Genomic DNA, 14,545 nt, shown 5'->3' with positions numbered 1-14,545 from the left:
TTATTTTTAATTTATTTGTATCTTTCTGTGTAACACAGAGTGATCCAAGTGTTTTGGTTGGGACACCCCAAAGTGTCAATATTGGTTTTCTTTCCTCTGGGACCACTCACTTTCTCTAGCAAAGAAGTCCCCTGTTTCCCACCTTAGGAATGTAAATATGGCTGCTGATACTCTAGGAGCTGGGTGAGGAAGAAGAGTGAGGCAGAGTCCTCCTTGTTCAGTGTACAAACTTCCACTTATTTACCCAGTTGTCTGTCTGGCCTCTCATTGTTCCTTCATTCTGCCAGTGCCCCAAGGCCAAAGGTTTTTCAGTTTGGAGGCCAAGGTGGTGTCCTGTCTCCAGGGGGATTTGGAGGGTGTCCCTGGCAGGTGTATGGGAGTAGGTTAGAGGCATCTTGAGGACTAGCTACTTCCCAGTCAAACTTTCAATCTTCTGGTACCGGGGCCCACAGCGTCTGAGCCTCTCCATGTCCTTTGGGGAGTACAGGCTTGCTGAATTAGTTACACCTTCTGTGTCTCTTTTTCAGCTTTCAAGTATTATGTTGACGTTTCTTTTCCACTGTTGACTCTGCTGTACCTTAGGAGTTTATACTGTTTTAAATTCCTTACTGTTATCATGGAGGGGTTTCATGAGGAGCAGACATAAAGACATGTTGAGGGGCCCCTGGGTGGCTCAGCTGGTTAGGCGACGGCTTTTGGTTCCGGTCGTGATCCCAGAGTCCTGGGATCAAGTCCTGCATCAGGCTTCCCCTGCTCTGAGGGAAGCCTGCCTCTCCCTCTCCCTTTTCCCTCTCCCTGCTACTCCTCCTGCATGTGCTTTCTTTCTCTCTGTCAAATAAACAAATAAGAAATCTTAAGAAAAAAAAAAATGACATGTTGAATTGGCCACATTTATCCAGAAATTCTACAGCTGATTTGAAACTATATGACTCAGTTCATAACACAGCTTTAGCTGCATGACATTTCCTAAGTAGAAATGAAGGTTAGAGTACCCTTTTGTTTTCTTTTTAGGCATATCAGAAATATATAACTTAATCTCCCCTAAATACAACTATAGGCAGTGGTTTGGCATGTATTACAGTTATTTTTATTCTTTCTGTATTTATATAAAACATTTTTTTATTTCTAAAGTGGATTGTTGTTACATACCTTTCTTCAGTTTGATTTTTCCCTCCATTAGATATTTTTTCATATCCACACACCTGATCTACCTAATTCTTTTCAGTGGCTGAGTAGCAAGTATTCCATTGGAAAATGTATCAAAATTTATTACATCATAGTTATTGACTGAGCGTTACGTTTATTCCTTTTTCTCATTATTTTGATTCAGTAAATGTAATATTTCCTACAGGAGAATTTTTTAGATTAAATTCCTTTAAATAAAATACATGGTCAAAGAGCATATTATTTTCAGGTGGATTTTTTTTTAAAATTATTTATTTTTATTTTTATTTTATTTTATTTTTATAAACATATATTTTTATCCCCAGGGGTACAGGTCTGTGAATCGCCAGGTTTACACACTTCACAGCACTCACCAAAGCACACACCCTCCCCAATGTCCATAATCCCACCCCCCTTCTCCCAACCCCCCTCCCCCCAGCAACCCTCAGTTTGTTTTGTGAGATTAAGAGTTGCAGATTATTTATTTTTAAAGATTATTTATTTATTTGAGAGAGAGAGAGACCGAGTACAAGGATGAAGAGAGTAAGAGGGAGGGAGAGGGAGAGAATCAGAAGCAGACTCTGCACTGAGCACAGAGCCCTATGCAGGGCTTGATCTCACAGCCCTGAGATCATGACCTGAAGGGAAAGCAAGAGAGTCAGATACTTCACCAACTGAGCCACCCAGGTGCCCCCATGTTATTTTCAATTTTAATAGAGAATAGTCAATTCCTTGTTCCCAAAAAGTAATCTGGTAATGACCTTGACCTGTTTTCCAAATTATTTTGTACATATATATAATACATACGTACTTTTTTCCTAAGCACTATGACTTTTATCCTTGTATCCTCGTGAGAAATAACAGATAAGTGGGTATGTGACTTAAGCAGAACTTACTATAAACCAGAAAGTGAAAACCAGAGTTAAATTTTATATTCCGACATCCAGGCATTACCATTTGATCTTCTGGTCTTCAATAATGAGATATCTTACAAACACACACACACACACACACTTATTTTTTTAATTTTTTGACCAATTAGCTCAGTTCTCAGACCATCAGTAACCTGCCTTTGGACGTTAAAATGGTGGCTCCCTGCCTTGTACATCTCACATGACACAGAACTGATCTCCAGTCCATCTGGTTGACCCTCCACCTCACAGGTGGAGAACTGGAGAGCCCTGTTCAAGTTGCTTCCTCAGGAGGAGACCAGGAGCACCACAACCTCCTTCCTTGTCTTTCCTTGTCTTTGTGATTTTAGTTTGGAAAAGTGCTTACTTTTTAAAAACTTATGTGGTATTTCCGGGGCACCTGGGTGGTGCAGTTGGTTAAGTGGTTGAGTGTTGGTTTCAGCTGAGGTCATGATCTTGGAGTCCTGGGATTCAGCCATGTGTTGGGCTCCACACTCAGCACCAAATCTGCCATAGGATTCTCTCTCTCCCTCTGCCCTCCCCCCAACTTACTCTCCCATGCTCTCTCTATATATAATAAATAAATAGATCTTTAAAAAATAATAAAACTTATGTGGTAATTCAATGCCCATTAAGTGAAAAGAGGGTGAAAATCTGCTATTAATCTCAGATTTTGAATGCTTGCCATAGAATATTTGAAAACCAAACATTCGGAAACTAAGAAGAGAATGTACTTCTGTGTACTTTTCTCTGTGGTCCCTCATTATTCTCTCTTTCTTTTGTAGCCCCCTCAGCAGCACCTTCAAACGTCACCATGTTTCTGAATGAATCTAGTCATAAGGTGGACATCAGATGGGTCAAGCCTCCAATTAAGCGGCAAGAAGGGGAACTGCTGGGCTACCAGATCTCTCACGTGTGGCAGAGTGCAGACACTTCTGTAAGTCTGAACTCTGAAGGAGTTCACTTGTCTCCTTAGATTTCCTCATTTAATCCTCTTGTAGAAGCTTTCCTTCCATTGTGAGAAGACCAGGAATTATCGAAGGAGGCCACCTTTCACTGAAGAGATAAAATTCCAGGGAATCTTTGGGGCTTTTCTCACTCACTCACTCATCCATTCATTTATGTATTCAGTAAATACGTATAGGACCTATCTCTGTATCAGTTGATTCATGCCTTCTGGGAACTTGGGCTCTTGTAGGAAGATAGTTGAGAACCACCCAGATAGATTTCGACCCACCCCAGGGTCGAAAAGCTGTGTGGTTTAGCAGTCCAGCCATTCATAGCCCCTTAGAAATTCCAGAAGATGCTTTTTTGAAGAAGATTGTCAAGGAAGAGTCCCAGCCTCCTAGAGAATGGCAAGGGGCAACCGGACTCCAGAGGATAGGGTTAAGTCAGCAATAGGCTGCCTTAATGCAGCTCCACAGAAGTAGGGACGATGCCTCCATGTGGGTGGGTAGGCAGCTCCCAGACAGGCCCCCTTCCCACTTGGGAAAATGAAGAGAATTGAGGTGACACTGACTTCTTTGTGACACAGTGTCCTTGGAAAGGCAGAAGCACTGACTTCATCATCAGGACCATCTATTTACCACCATCGTGCAAAGCCGACTTTTGCCTGATCAACCTGGTCCTAGAGATAGAGCAGATGTTAGCATCCTTGTGGCATTTGTGGGGGGCATCTCATGAAAGTAGTGTGGCTGCTTACCAGGAGAGAGGGACAGAGTCAACAGCTGCCCCCACAGATGACATCCAAGCTTTGTTTCAGTCATTTTCCACCTCACGGTCATCATCCAGCTTTATAGAGTATTTTTTTTTAAAGATTTTATTTATTTATTTGAGAGAGAGAGAGAGAGATCACAAGTAGGCAGAGAGAGAAGAGGAAGTAGGCTCCCTGCTGAGCAGAGAGCCTAATGTGGGGCTTGATCTCAGGACCCTGAGACCATGACCTGAGCCGAAGGCACCCCCACTGAGCCACCCAGGCACCCCGTGCGTCATCCAACTTTTCCCAAAACTGCTCTTTCCCCAAAGCACAGTGGGAATTTCTTCTTCTCCTTCTTTTCCTGACTCAGTTTACCTATCAGGAAGCAGACTCTTGGAAGCAGTAGGTGATGGGAGATAGGAAAAAGAAGAAGGCTTGAAGTCCATGACTTTTTGTGCCTCAGAGTGACAACAGAATGTGGTCTATACAAGTGAAACCCCTGCTTAGGAGAGTGTTGCAGCCACGAAAGAAGCCTCTTGTCTCTTGGTCTTTGGACCTCTAAGGCCTCTGTGTAGGGTGCTTCTTTGATTAACAGTATTTCCACAGTGGCTGAATCAGGGGAATCAAGTGCCTCTCTCAGAGACAAGCCCCTTTCACAATGCTAAATTGTGAACAGTCCCTGAAGGGCCAATCATTGTATTTCGGTTCAGTAGGATTTTATTTTTCCCTGGTTGGCAGAAGATAGTCATTATCAGCAGACACTTGAGAGGTCTAAAAAAACCCCGCAGTTTTGTTTAAAGAGCTGCAGGTCATCCTTTTGACTTCTGGCGTGAGTGAAATCTGCTTGTTTGGAGGGGACGTCTGGAGCTGAGGCGTGCTGAAGGGCGAGAGTGAGGAAAGCCTCCCGGATGACGCAGCGGAGAGCCTCGTGCCCTAAATGCCACCCACAGCCCGCTGCACTGCTCATGCTTGTTGCCCTTTGTTCAGAACGGTCCCCCCTGTGGTGAGAACAATACTGCCACAGTCAGGGCTGTGACCTTTCCAGTCATTACCTCCTTGGAGATGCTGGATCATCCCAGTGAGAACATCATTTGCATTGTACCCAAGCTATACAAAAGACTCAGTGGCTCACTTTCCTCAGGATCACATTCGCTTTCTCCTTTTTTTAAGATTTTATTTATTTATTCATTTGACAGACAGAGGTCACAAGTAGGCAGAGAGGCAGGCAAAGGGTGAGGGAGAAGCAGGCTCCCTGCTGAGGTCATGACCTGAGGCGAAGGCAGAGGCTTACCCCACTGAGCCGTGGCAGCTCAGCTTCAAGCTTTGGGCCACCACTGGAAGCAAAGAAAAACACTGAGGGAAAAGCCAGCCCTGGGACGATCCTAAAAACCCCTGCCCGAAGTGAAGTTTGAAATGATCTCTGTCCCCATTACCTCTGTCTTCTGAACGACCTTCATTTCAGGAGGGCAAGACTCAGACACAACTTCATCTCTCAAAATTGTCCTTCCATTTCCAGTTTTAGAAAACTCTATCTAAAGGTATATCTTCTCTATGGAATGGAATCGGATATTTCAATGGAATTGGATATTTTTGGAAGGTATTTCCAGGTTTTAGTCTAACAAGGATGGGTTTTTTGTATGCAGTTTCAGAACTTTCTTAGAAGTGATTTTTGGGGGCACCTGGGTGGCTCAGTTGGCTAAGCAGCTGCCTTCGGCTGGGGTCATGATCCCAGGGTCCTGGGATTGAGTCCTGCATTGGACTCCTTGCTCAGCGGGGAGCCTGCTTCTCCCTCTGCCTCTGTTTGCCACTCTCCCTGCTTGTTCTCTCTCTCTCTCTCTGACAAATAAATAAATACAATCTTATTTTTAAAATGTTAAAAAAAAAAAAAAGATGTGATCCTTGGGTGGGTTATTGTTTATACCTTTGTTATCCCACCTGTTATGTCACTTTCAGACTAAGAAACTCCTGATATTTACTGTGTACCACAGTTACTTGATCTGGATGAAGATACCGACCTTTTTTTGCTCTGTTTTTCTTTACATCCCTTGCATTCCAAATCTAAGCTCAAAATCTAAAAGTCAGGAGCAATTACAATCTAGTCTCCTTGAAGGTGGGTCCACGTCTCACTCATCTTTGTACCATCTAAGCAGAGGACTTTGAACTTGTTTTCTAGGCATTTATGACACTGGGCTTGATGCATAGACCTGGCTGACGCCTATACCAGCTGGAGAGTTTCTCTTTCTGATGGGACAGCCTTTTGATGAGTGTGGACTAGTGTTTCCCATCCATTCCCACTCCTATAAATTGTCAGTAGAACACGAGAAAACATTCTTTTCCATGAGAAAAGAATTCAGCGAGCAAATAAGCTTATAAAATATTGCATAGTATACCCCTTTCTGAAAGATCCACAGTGTGTACTGGCAAGTTTAAGGCTCTTTGATATTTTATGGTAAATAAGTATGTTTAACTTTGACCCAGAATTTCCCATATGGTAAACAGAGGCTCATTTTTATATGTGTTATTCTTACAAAGCTCATTATTATGGGATTGTGGCTCTAATGCTGGCTTAATTGTGTTTGGAAAGGGTAGAGATACTAGGTCAGAGGGAAGTTTCAAAGTAGATTATTAGGGGCCTAGAGAGAACAGGACATGTAGAAGCAACTTCTTTTTAAAGACTTAGAGGAGCCACAGTGCATTCAAGGATTCCTTCCTCAGGCCTAGAGCACTGCTTCCTGACAATCTGCAAGGCTGGATTCTGGCGTGTGCCCCCTGCCTCTTCCTTTCCTCATCGCTCCCTGTCACTCACTGTCAAAGGAGGGCAGAGCATTTGAGTCGATGTCCTGTGAAAGTATGAGGAATAGGTGAGGTTCTTGTAGGATTGGTCAGTCAGGTGTCTGGAATACTTACGAAACCCAAGGGTTGATCCAGGATGGTACATGTGGCCTGGACAAGAAACCGACAATGGTGGTAAATTTCATGAATTGTTCAAATAAACTTCTTCTTTTGGGGGACTAGCTAGCCTTGATTATTTTCTCTGATGTACCAAGACTTGAAATGTACTGCAAAAGTCACTTCTGTAAGAGGACCATCTATTTATAGAGAAAGATGATCCACATATAGGACCTCGTAGGTGATACAGGAGTAATAATGACCACCGTGGGTTACTTACAGTGTGCCAGACTGTGTGCTAACTGTGGCACATAGAGGAATCCATTGACTCCTTACAAAAACACTGTGAAAAAGATATTCTTACTTTCAATGTTCATTTGAGGAAACTGAAGCTCAGAGATGTGGAGTAACGTACACAGAGTCACAGAGCTTAAAATTGGCAGCAGTGGGGTAAGAACCCGGGCTGGACTGAGTCCAGAGCCAGTGTTTTTCTGAGCCCGCTACTCCTTCCCGCATGCTATTGGCTTTCTGCATAATAGTGTGTCTCGCTCAAATTCCACTCCGTTGCCTCTTAGCAAAAAGAAGTAGGAACAGAGCATGTTTGAAGAGTAAGATTTGAGTTTTGCGTGGACACTTGTGAACAGGAAGCCTGCTGAACAAGTCACTTTTGTTGTCATAGCAGCACAGAAGCTTTGACCTAGTCGTTCCTCCCCCATTGAGTGTTACCGTTCTTTGAGGCAATAAGATGGGCCTTCTTTTTTTTTTTTTTTTTTTAAATAAAGATTTTATTTATTTATGACAGACAGCACAAGCAGGGGAAGCAGGGGAGGGAGAGGGAGAAGCAGTCTCCCCGCTGAGCAGGGAACCCAACATGGGACTCGATCCCAGGACCCTGGGATCATGACCTGAGCTGAAGGCAGCTGCTTAGCCAACTGAGCCACCAAGGCACTCATGATGGGCCTTATTCTAAATTACAGTTATGAATTCCAGGGCTATGGATTCTTACAGACTTGGGAGATATTAAAGTCTTTGGATTACTGGAAACGAATACTTATGGTAGTAGCTCTCACTGACTCTAGTGCCTCACAGGAAAAAAAAGAAACTGTCTCCTAAGATACGCTATCACTTTCCCCAGTGGGTATGGTCCACATGTTTTCTGTGTAGTTGTGATCAGGCGTCATATTTATTACCTGAAAAGACAGATTTTAAGTCGTCAAGGATACATGCCTCTGTGGGTGAGGATGAAGGCTCACGGAATGAGAAATGTGCAGTTAGCCCATGGTGTGTGCCCTAGGACAAGAACACCTCATGCCACGGAAATGGCCACCCCTTCTGCACTCCGCACCCTGACCATGAGAGATAATTCCCACAGGGGTGCCTCCTACATGTGTGATTTTAAATGGATTTCTTTGTCAGATTTCAAAATCAAAATGAAAATAAATACTTGGGGATATGGATACGGTCACACCTCTCTTTACATATTTGGCATCAATAGAATATGGATAAATTACATGCATTTTTAAGAACAGGGATCATTTTGGGGGCGTCTGGGTGGCTCCGTCTATTAAGCATCCGACTCTTGATTCCAGCTCCGGTCATGATCTCAGGGTCACGAGATCGAGACCCAGTGTGGGCTTCATGCTGAGTGTGGAACCTGCTTGAGATTCTCTCTCTCCATCTGCTCCTTCCTTCCCCAGTCCCACTCAAGCACACACATGCACACACTTTTGTGAATCGCCAGGTTTACACACTTCACAGCACTCACCATAGCACATACCCTCCCCAATGTCCATAACCCCACCCCCCTTTTCCAACCCCCTCCCCCCAGCAACCCTCTGTTTGTTTTGTGAGATTAAGAGTCACTTATGGTTTGTCTCCCTCCCAATCCCATCTTGTTTCATGTATTCTTCTCCTACCCCCTTAACACCCCATATTGCATTTCCACTTCCTCATATCAGGGAGATCATATGATAGTTGTCTTTCTCCGATAGACTTATTTCGCTAAACATGATACCCTCTAGTTCCATCCATGTTGTTGCAAATGGCAAGATTTCATTTCTTTTGATGGCTGCATAGTATTCCATTGTGTATATATACCACATCTTCTTTATCCATTCATCTCTTGATGGACATCTAGGTTCTTTCCATAGTTTGGCTATTGTAGACATTGCTGCTATAAACATTTGGGTGCACGTGCCCCTTCAGATCTACATTTGTATCTTTAGGGTAAATACCCAGTAGTGCAATCACTGGGTCATAGGGTAGTTCTATTTTCAACATTTTGAGGAACCTCCATGCTGTTTTCCAGAGTAGTTGCACCAGCTTGCATTCCCACCCAACAGTGTAGGAGGGTTCCCCTTTCTCCGCATCCTTGCCAGCATCTGTCATTTCCTGACTTGTTAATTTTAGCCATTCTGACTGGTGTGAGGTGATATCTCATTGTGATTTTGATTTGTATTTCCCTGATGCCGAGTGATATGGAGCACTTTTTCATGTGTCTCTTGGCCATCTGGATGTCTTCTTTGCAGAAATGTCTGTTCATGTCTTCTGCCCATTTCTTCATTGGATTATTTGTTCTTTGGGTGTTGAGTTTGATAAGCTCTTTATAGATTTTGGATACTAGCACTTTATCTGATATGTCGTTTGCAAATATCTTTTCCCATTCTGTCAGTTGTCTTTTGGTTTTGTTAACTGTTTCCTTTGCTGTGCAAAAGCTTTTGATCTTGATAAAATTCTGGGGATTTAATTCTTTCACAGTTATGCATGTCCCCTAATTTTGAGAATTAAAATTCTCAAAATTCTCACAAATAGATATATTTGAGTCCTTAGACATGGAAAAGCACGAAGCTGGAAGCAGGCCTGATGGCCCTCATTGGACATGACATTTTTTGCACTTTCAGGAGTGTTAGGGAGTAAATTGTGAAGTAGACATGTTATTTCTCAGCTACCAGATGGACTCACTACAGGGCTCTGTCACTATGGGTCTGGACCATAGAGTTGCTCTATTTGATGATCTCCATCCCCCAGTTAAATAGAGAATGCCAACAAACTCATAAGCAAAACTGAGTTTGCCATAAATAAAATACTGTTTCTTAAAAAAAAAAAAGATACTGCTTGATTATACCAAAAAATTGTTAATTTATTATTTTGTTTACTTAATTAATAAAAAGAAATCAATGACAAATCTCCTTGGCACCCAGTCTTGGGGGTAGCGGGGGGTAGAAAAAACAAAAATATCTTAAAGCTCTATTTTCCCCTTTCATCCTTTGTCTGAGGTTATTTCTGAGTCCTGATGGACACTGCTTGTTTAGATGTAGAAAGTCTCTGGGTGGCTGACCCAGTTACCCCCTTGGTCGCCAGTGTTGGGACTGGTCTCTCCCTAAGGGCTAAGCTGTCCCCATCTGGCATCAGTCAGAAGTGATTAGCATGAGGGACACGTGGGTGGCTCAGTGGGTTGGAGCCTCTGCCTTCGGTTCAGGTCATGAACCCAGGGTCCTGGGATCAAGCCCCGAGTCGGGCTCTCTGCTCAGCGGGGAGCCTGCTTCCCCCTCTCTCTGTGCCTGCCTCTCTGCCTACTTGTGATCTCTCTCTGTCAAGTAAATAAATAAATCTTTTAAAAAAAAAAGATCTCAGGGTCCTGGAATCAAGCCCCGAAGCATCGGGCTCTCTGCTCAGCAGGGAGCCTGCTTCCCCCTCTCTCTCTGCCTGCCTCTCTGCCTACTTGTGATCTCTCTCTGTCAAATAAATAAATAAATAAATAAAAATCTTTAAAAGAAAAAAGAAGTGATTAGCATGAGACAGGGTGACCAGGGAATAAAGCTGCCACCCAACCAGGCCTCTGCTCTCTGTGATCCATGGTATCTGTACCCCACCCACGTGGTGCGACCTCTCTCTCAGTCTCTCTGTGAAATCAGAGAAGTCTCCCAAAATGCAGAGATTAAAGGCCAGTTCCTGGGGCCTCATTTCAGCCTTTACCAGCCCTCCAGTTCCCATTTGAAAAGCCAGTCCCAACATAAAATTAGTTTCTTACGCCAGAGGACAGCATCGTCGAGGTTTGGATACAAAGGGGATAGTGTCACAGAGGCACTGAGGTCCGGTTATCCTCCCCCCCCCCCAAAATCATTTTACCTATGTTTTCATGGCGCATGTTGTATGGCAGTGGTTATAAAATAAAATAAGTAAAAGTGAAACCAGATTTTTGGAAAATTGAGAAAATTGTGCAAATATGACACTGGAGGGGGAAAAAAAAAAAGCAAACAGTGCCCGTGGCCTCCTCAATGTTGATTTTAGCCAGAACGCTTATAATTGCAAGGAACAGGAGCCCATTCATGCTGGCTCAAGGGACGCTGGCAGGAGGTCAGTGTCAAGGTACAGTGAGGCTCTTGGGCATTAGGCTGTGGTGGTTCTGAGGGCAGGGGTCTCGAGGAGGCATCCGGCTGCCTCTGCTACATGCTCCTCCCGTCCAGAGGCTTCTTTGCTGACCATCCTAAGTGCCATGCCCTCACAGCCTTAGCTGACCCAGGCATGCCCCGAGCCCTGAGGTTGCTGCCAGCCCCTTCTGGGTGACTGCCCACCTTTTGGTTCCGTCACTGTGGCCTGAATGAGGAAGGGAAACGGAGGAAACACGGCCACTGCTCTCCGGGGTGCGGGTGGGACGACTTCCCTGAGAGGAACTGCGGGCAAGCTGGCGACGTGCCCCTGGCGCCTCAGTATTTTATTCCCCTTCCTTCCTTTTCTGTCCCCAGAAAGAGCTGTCTGAAGAAGTTGGCTGGAATGGCAGCCGTGCTGAGATTTCTGTTCAAGTCCACAACGCCATGTGCACAGTGAGGATTGCCGCTGTCACCAGGGGAGGCGTCGGGCCTTTCAGTGACCCAGTGAAAATATTCATCCCTGCACACGGTGAGAGCCAGGTTCCTTGCCAGCTGATAGCCTCTGTCAGCCCCGGCCATGCACAGATGGCGAGAGTGACCTGTGGGATGGGCCTCTGGTTTAAGGATGAAACACAAAGACGGAAGGAAATGTTGTCAATGATAAAAGTCGTTTTATCGTATAAAGATATGCTAACACACTTCACAGAATGCTGCTACCTATGAGTCTACCATTACTGCTGATGGTAGTACTAAGTCACGAAGGAGACGAGTCCTTTCGGAATACCAAATTTGACTTGCCCTGTTGAGTTTAGTTTCAGTGATGTCGTTGGACTGGCAGTATGGCCAGTCTAAGGACTGGCTGAAGGCTCTCTATAATGGGTACTGTTTGTTTATGGGCTAGTGTGCATTTTCTGTGTTATTTAAGCAGTCTGGTTATTACTCATCCAAGCCTTGCGACGTGATCGGTACAGAACACGAAGCGTTGCCTACGGAAGCTGTCCTTACGCGGCATGGGGCTCACCAAGCTGAATGCTCAGCCTGTGTGCCATCTTTTGCATGTTGTTGGAGTAACCTTGGGCAGGCTGCCCCTGTGAGGCCCTGTGTGGCCCCAGACGTTTCCATTAGACCAGTGGAGCCCTCTTTGTTCTGACTCTCACTACTCTGGGTCACTTGATATTAAACTGCTATTGTAAGCTCATGCACGGGCATCTCTTTCAATATGATTTTGCATTTTACAAATTGGGTCTTTGTACCCGCAGCAGACAGAACTTGGGCGTGGACGACTGAATTCTTGAATGTGTGTTGTGGTGACCCTCAAACATGCTGAAAGGGAGCCATATTACAGTTTCTGCAGCCCATGGGCTCTACATCCAGGGAACATTAGTAACTGTTGATGGCAAGCAAGGTGTGTTTCCCTGGTAGAAATTCAGAGACAATGAGATTCTGCTTCTAAGGGCATAGGTTAAAAAAAATCAGAGTTTAAGAGGACAGAGCTCTCATCTTCATACATGGGAAACTCTCCAACGTCTTACAAAGCTGTGCCCTTCCGACAGTCCTTGCTTTGCACAATTCCAACATGCATGCATTTCAGCTACCACAGTTGGGTTAAATCACACCGGTTCCCCAATGACATGGTCTGAACTTGCGTTACCATCATGTAGTCTCTGTAATTGCACGAAGCCTGCACTTCACCGCCAGCTGTCCCGTCCACAAACCCCTACATAAGTAACAGATGCGCGTCATGATTGTGACCGGTCTTGTCACTTGTCTCAAAGTTTCTCAGTGGCTGCAGACTGTACTCCCATGATTCGAATCACACGCATCTAGGAAGACACTTGACACTTGATAAAAATAAGTCCTTGAAAGAGGGTGTTGGTGAACAAAGACAAAGGGCAGCAAAGAAAGGATGGGTATCGGTGTGAAGTGAAATTGGAATTGAACGTGGAACGTGGAAGACACAGCTGGCTGTGGGAATGCAGACACGGCTGCCATGTGACTGACTAGCTCTGTGGCCAGGGAATACAGCGAAGGTGACTTTATCACGTGAGCTGAGTGGCCGCCCCCAAAAGAGGAAGATGGCCCCAAGGAAGTTATGCAAGCCACAGTCTTCACATAAAGGAACGCTCAGAGATAGTTCACAGCTTTGAAAGCATTGAAGGTAAAATGTGGGGAACGAATCCAAACCCAGAAGGGAGTATGAAAATTCTTTAGAGCGCAGAAAATATACTCTCGCCATATCTTAGTTATGGGACCAGAAGAAGAGAGATACTATTCAAACTACTCATGATAAGCTTTTCTACAAAGAAATGTCGTCTTTGAATTCTCAACATTTCTGGTGTTTTAAATTAAAGTAGACCAGATAAATAAGGGTTTTACCATTGTTTCCAATTCCTTATACATTCAAAACTGACATGGAGAGAGTCCCCCTTTAATTATTAAGATCACTGTGCGTGGTCTCCTCTCTCACCATCAGAGTGAGGACTGCCCACGTATGCAGACTACGGAATATGCAAGGACTAAGTTCTAGAGGTTTTGGCTATCTTCTTTCCCTTTTACGAGCCGGTGTTTCTTACATATTTTGGATCCCAACGGGATGTTTTCAATGGATCCTATTGATTTTTTACTAGGTTGGATAGATTCTGCTCCCTCATCCACCCCAGCACCTGGCAACACAGATCCTGTGCTCATCATCCTCGGTTGCTTTTGCGGATTTGTTTTTATCGGGTCAGTTTTATATATTTCTCTGATCATCAGAAAAAGAATCCAGGAGACAAAGTTTGGGTAAGTCTCCCCAGTTTAAAATATATTGCTTGATGGTATCATGTGCTTGTTCTGACAACGGATAATGCTTCTCCTGCTGGCTCAGCTCCTCACCCCTGTACTCAGCTGGGGGTCCTGTCTTATGTACATCCTGCAGGCAGGCAGCTTCCTTGCTTAGGCTGGTACAAGAGAGGCAGCCAGCAATGGAAGCCAGCCTTGAAAGAGCCTCATTTACGGAGAAGAGCATCACTAGGCCTTCAGTACTCAAACTTGATTGCTGTAAAATGAGGATTTTTGTTAGAAGTCTTAAAAATAATCCTAGTTATTTTTTTAAAAACAAATGAAATGTATGTATAGACAAAAACATCAGAAGGAAATTCACCAAAGCACTAGCTATTCTGGATGGTATAAGTGTAGATGATTCTGTGTTTTCCTTTTTTGCTGTATTTTATGCATTTTCTGTAATGATCAGTGATTTTTTTCTAAGAGAGAAGAACTTTACATTTTCACATTCAAGTGTAAAAGAGGCTCTTATTCTAATTTTCTATATATCTAACTTTTAGAACAGTAGTTAAGTATCAACAGAGATGGGCAGGCATGTTAAGGCAATCTATGAGAAGAAGGCTAGGTGTGCAGATTTGTTTCTGACTCTGTTTTCTACTCTAGTCCCTCTGTAATGAGTTTGGATTTCCATGAAATCCCGTTTATCACTCATGGAGCAGAGGAAGTATTCTGTAAGAGGCAGGTTGTTGACA

The 14,545-nt window shown here is 44.1% G+C and overlaps 1 protein-coding gene across 1 annotated transcript in view; it reads left to right on the top strand.

Moving 5' to 3' along the window:
- The window catches only part of MERTK (MER proto-oncogene, tyrosine kinase), a 113,341-nt gene that overhangs the window by 71,808 nt on the left and 26,988 nt on the right, over positions 1–14,545 (top strand). Inside the window, exons 8-10 of the mRNA XM_044261620.1 lie at positions 2,861–3,012; positions 11,406–11,559; positions 13,658–13,811. Of these exons, the coding sequence (XP_044117555.1) occupies positions 2,861–3,012; positions 11,406–11,559; positions 13,658–13,811 (460 nt within the window). The remainder of the gene's footprint in view (positions 1–2,860; positions 3,013–11,405; positions 11,560–13,657; positions 13,812–14,545) is intronic.

Source organism: Neovison vison, chromosome 8 (genome assembly GCF_020171115.1).
Source record: "Neovison vison isolate M4711 chromosome 8, ASM_NN_V1, whole genome shotgun sequence".
Classification (NCBI taxonomy): Eukaryota; Metazoa; Chordata; class Mammalia; order Carnivora; family Mustelidae; genus Neogale; species Neogale vison.
The sequence above is the reverse complement of the archived record's forward strand: the minus strand, read 5'-3'. Positions and strand labels throughout refer to the sequence as shown.